This window comes from Stegodyphus dumicola, chromosome X2 (genome assembly GCF_044657685.1).
Source record: "Stegodyphus dumicola isolate Sdum_Otavi_A_Nest chromosome X2, ASM4465768v1".
NCBI lineage: Eukaryota > Metazoa > Arthropoda > Arachnida > Araneae > Eresidae > Stegodyphus > Stegodyphus dumicola.
Genome location: NC_140781.1, coordinates 21,794,429 through 21,798,861, shown reverse-complemented (window position 1 = coordinate 21,798,861; position 4,433 = coordinate 21,794,429). Strand labels below are relative to the sequence as shown.

The following is a 4,433-nucleotide window of genomic DNA, read 5'->3' as shown; positions in this document are numbered from 1 at the left end:
ATTTTATCACTTCTTATTAGTATAATAGTCCGCCGTAGAATGCAGCACAATGCAAGGAACTTTGAGTAGGCCTACTATGGGGTGGTTTGGCCATACTATTGTAAAAAATCTCCAGTAGTAGTCGTAGAAATAGTACAGTCCAAATCACCTTTGGAATAGCTTAATTTTAATCCATACTCGTAAATCCGGGTTTCGTTTTTACAAGTTTAAAATGCATTACTTAACAAATTTAAAATAACTTTTTAGCTTTCTGATAGCATAATAAAAGCGACGGGCGCAAACTAAAATGTATATTTAAAGGTGACGAGAAGAAGGAGAAAACAAGTTTAAATTTTAGTTTGTGCGTGCCCATCGCTTTTATTATGGTATATCAGAAAGTTAAAAAATTATTTTAAACTTTTAAGCGCAATTTATAAAAGCTTTTTTTAAATATTTTTTTTTAGCGAAAAATGTCTGATGGATATAAAAGAAAACACCAAAGTGGACATGAAAAACGCAAAAAGAAAGAGAAAGTGAGTGAGTCGCTTAGTAAAATTAAAGGTTCTTTATTGAAATATGTTAACATTTCTAAGGAGACAGAAGATAATGCAGATGCGGTAGATATTTCCTCGATCGAGGTTAGACCTAAAGAAGCTGAGGCTTGTTGGGACTCGCAAGAATGTTCAACCAATAAAACTGAGAATGTCACAGAAGAGAGGCTGACGGGGGTTTACGAAATTTTAACGACGCTTCCAAGCAGGTGGTGCCTGAATCACTACCAACAACATCAGCCTCAAGTATTTTCAGTTCTGATCCAGCACGGTGGACAACCATAAGCGCAGATCTTATCGATTACTTCTCTCGTAATCACCCTGTGCAGAAATTGGATATAAATTTTAAGTTATACGCCACTAAATTTGGCGAAATAATGAGATGTCCATCACAAGATTATTTTTTCAGAAAACTGAACAACAATGATATTATAAAAAGGGACTGGTTGATATTTTCCGAATCTACTGGCAAGTTTTTTTGTTATAAATGTATTTTGTTCAAATCGGACCTACCTGGAAATCCAAACCTGTGTAACCAATTCCTTACAGGCTTTAATGACTGGAAAAACGCACATTCGAGAATTTCAAGTCATGAAGTGTCAAAAGAACATTTTGCATCTATTTCTGCTTTAGTGAACTACCAACAAACTAGAAAAATTGATGAGACGTTTGATATTGTCAAGGAAAAAGAAAGCACATATTGGACAACGGTTTTAAGAAGAGTAGTGGAAGTAATTAAGTTTTTGACCGAAAGGGGACTAGCGTTTAGAGGCGATAATGAAATACATGGTGATCCTAGTAATGGCAATTTTCTTGGGTGTATCGATCTCTTAGCCAAATTTGATCCGTTTCTAGAAGAACATGTAAGAAGATACGGTAATCCAGGCCGCGGAAAAGTATCATATTTATCCTCCACAACGTATGAAGAACTAATAATTTTACTGGGGTCAAAAGTATTGGAAAAAATAGTTACAGAAATCAAAGAAGCCAAGTATTATGGAATCACTGTGGATTCTACACCTGACGTTAGCCATACGGATCAACTCTCCATAGTTATTAGATATGTCTCAAAAACTGTAGATATATATGAAAGATTTTTGATGTTTGTTAAAATAGAAAAACATGATGCCAAGTATCTTTTTGACACTCTAATTTCAGTTTTAGAAAATCAGGGAATAGACCCAAAATTTTGCAGATGTCAGTCTTATGACAATGCGGCTAATATAAGCGGAGTGTATTCGGGAGTACAAACTAGATTTAGGGAAATCAACAGCGCAGCCACTTGGGTACCATGTGGAGCTCATAGTCTTAATCTAGTTGGCACAGCGGCGGCAGAAAGCTGCTTAGAAGCTGTAAAATTTTTTGAAATTTTGCAATCGCTCTACAATTTCTTTGCAGCGTCCCCTCAAAGATGGTCTAAACTAAGGTCTTTGGGAAGTAAAATTTCTGTAAAAAGACTTTCAGAGACCAGATGGTCAGCACGTTATGAGGCTGTAAAAACATTATGTGCCCATTATGATGATATACGTGGTATTCTTACAAATATTTCAACTAGTGAAGGTATGAAACCTACAACAGTGATTGAGGCACAAACCTTAATCCATCAAATGAATACTTTGGAGATGGTATTACTCACAGTTATTTGGGAAGATCTACTAAAACACGTCGATATTGTAAATAAATCTCTTCAAGAACCTGGCATCGAGTTTAACACGATGGTGCGACTTTACGACAGTTTAATTCAATATTTATCTCACTGCAGAATTGAGGACATGTATAATAGCTATTATCTTAAGGCAAAAGCCCTTGCACCAGATTCAGAATTTAAAGAATCCGAAACTAGAGTTCGTAAGAGAAAACGACAGTTCGATGAAGGGCCAGATGAGACTTCCTCTCGCAGTGCCAAAGATTCCTTTAAGATTAATTTTTTTTATTGTTCTGGATGTGCTTTGCGCTGAAATGACAAAGAGACGCACTGCGTATACCAGCCTTTATGACACATTTAGTTTTCTTACGGATAATACACTGACCGAGGACATTATCAAGGTTAAGGCTCAAGCTCTGGTAAAAATGTATCCGTCTGACTTAGAAGAAAACTTTGTTGATGAGTATTTGATTTTTTCAAATTTGTACCCCAAAACCACCTCTATAACGGATCTCATCAAATTACAAATAAAGGATAAACTTGTGTCAAGTTTCCCAAATGTTAATATTGCATTGCGCATATACCTTTCGATATTGGGTTCGAATGCAGAAGGAGAAAGATCATTCTCCAAGTTGAAGCTTATAAAAAATTTTATGCGTTCAACTATGGGTCAAGAGAGAACTTCGTCACTGGGCCTTCTGTGTATTGAAAGTGATGTCGCTCGCGGCATTAATTTTGAAGATATAATACACGAATTCGCTGTGTCAAAATCCCGAAAAAAGGAGTTATTTTAGGATCTACTTAGTAAACCAAACGTTTTGTATTCATATTTTTTGTGTATTTGTATTTACATATATTATTTTGACTTTCTCTATATAATAATATAAAAATGTTTATAAGTTTTTGGGGTATTTTTATTTCAATATATTTTTTTTCAAAGCCCTAAGACCTTTGGCCTTCGTAGGCCCTAGGCACGTGCCTACTGTGCCTAATTGGTAATCTGGCCCTGGTATTCAGAGAGAGAGGAGTTGAAGAATGCTGTGTAATCTGTCAGAACGGATCCCATCAAAGCCGTGTGGAATTCAGCTATACACTGACTACCAATAAGTATTTGGACACCTATGCAAATGACGATATCTGCGGTACTAAGGTACGTCACGGACTCCGCCGGTATATATCGTGTAGGAAACAGCTTCGGCTTTAGTCGCATGCAAGATGCCTCGCAGTTCGGAGCTCTCTGATTTCGAGAAAGGTATAATTATCAGGTATCACAAATGTGGCCGATCCTTAAGGGACATATCTAGCGATCTGAAGTACCCAAAATCGATAGTGGCCTATGTGATTAAGAGGTGGAAGGTGAGCGGTGATTGTCGGAATGTGCCCCGAGTCGGAAGACCAAAGAAACTGGGAGATAGAGACCGACGAGTGCTGTCCAGAGAAATTCGGAAGAACCGCACCCAACCGATGGCCCTCATCCGCGAGGAGTTTCAACAGGCATCCGGGAGTACTGTTTCAATGAATACCATCCGTAAGGAAGCACATCTGCTTGGTTTTCTTGGTCGTGCTGCTGCCCATAAGCCTTTGATCACAAAGTCCAACCGCGCTGCTCGGTTAATGTGGTGCAAAGCACATCGAAATTGGACCGTAGATCAGTAGAAACGGGTTCTTTGGAGCGACGAATCAAGGTTCACCCTTTACCGTTCGGATGGCAGAGTCTGGGTCTGGCTTCTACCTGGAGAACGTCTCCTGCCAGAATGCATTGTGCCAACAGTCAAGTTCGGCGGAGGTGGAATTATGGTCTGGGGGTGTTTCTCCTGGTATGGGCTGGGACCCTTGGTCCCCATTCATGGAAAGCCCAACTCCGATGCCTACTGCACTATTTTGGATGACAATGGGCTTCCTACGTTGTGGCAGTTTTACAGGTTGGACCCCTGTTACTTTCAGGACGACAATGCCAGTTGTCATGTTTCGACGTTAACCAAGGCTTGGTATGGTGCCAATAGAGATCATCGAATGGACTGGCCTGCCCAGAGTCCAGACCTGAACACTATCGAGAACCTCTGGGACGAGTTGCATCGCCGAATTCAGGGGTGCACTACCCGTGCAAAATCGGTGAAGGAACTTCTCCAAGCCGAATGGAAGAAAATACCACTAGCTGTCATACAAAGACTTGTGGAAAGTATGCCCCGGAGGGTCCATGCTGTAATTACCTCTCGTGGAGGCTCTACCAACTATTGATTTTGAAAAAAGTTAGTTTT

At 39.4% G+C, this 4,433-nt stretch overlaps 1 protein-coding gene across 1 annotated transcript; it reads left to right on the top strand.

The window, feature by feature from the left end:
• The first annotated feature begins 907 nt into the window (after positions 1-907).
• LOC118190683 (zinc finger MYM-type protein 1-like) lies at positions 908-2,488 on the top strand. The gene has a single exon (XM_035361443.2). It carries the CDS (start codon positions 908-910, stop codon positions 2,486-2,488), a length of 1,581 nt encoding a protein of 526 aa, XP_035217334.2.
• Positions 2,489-4,433: the final 1,945 nt, after the last annotated feature.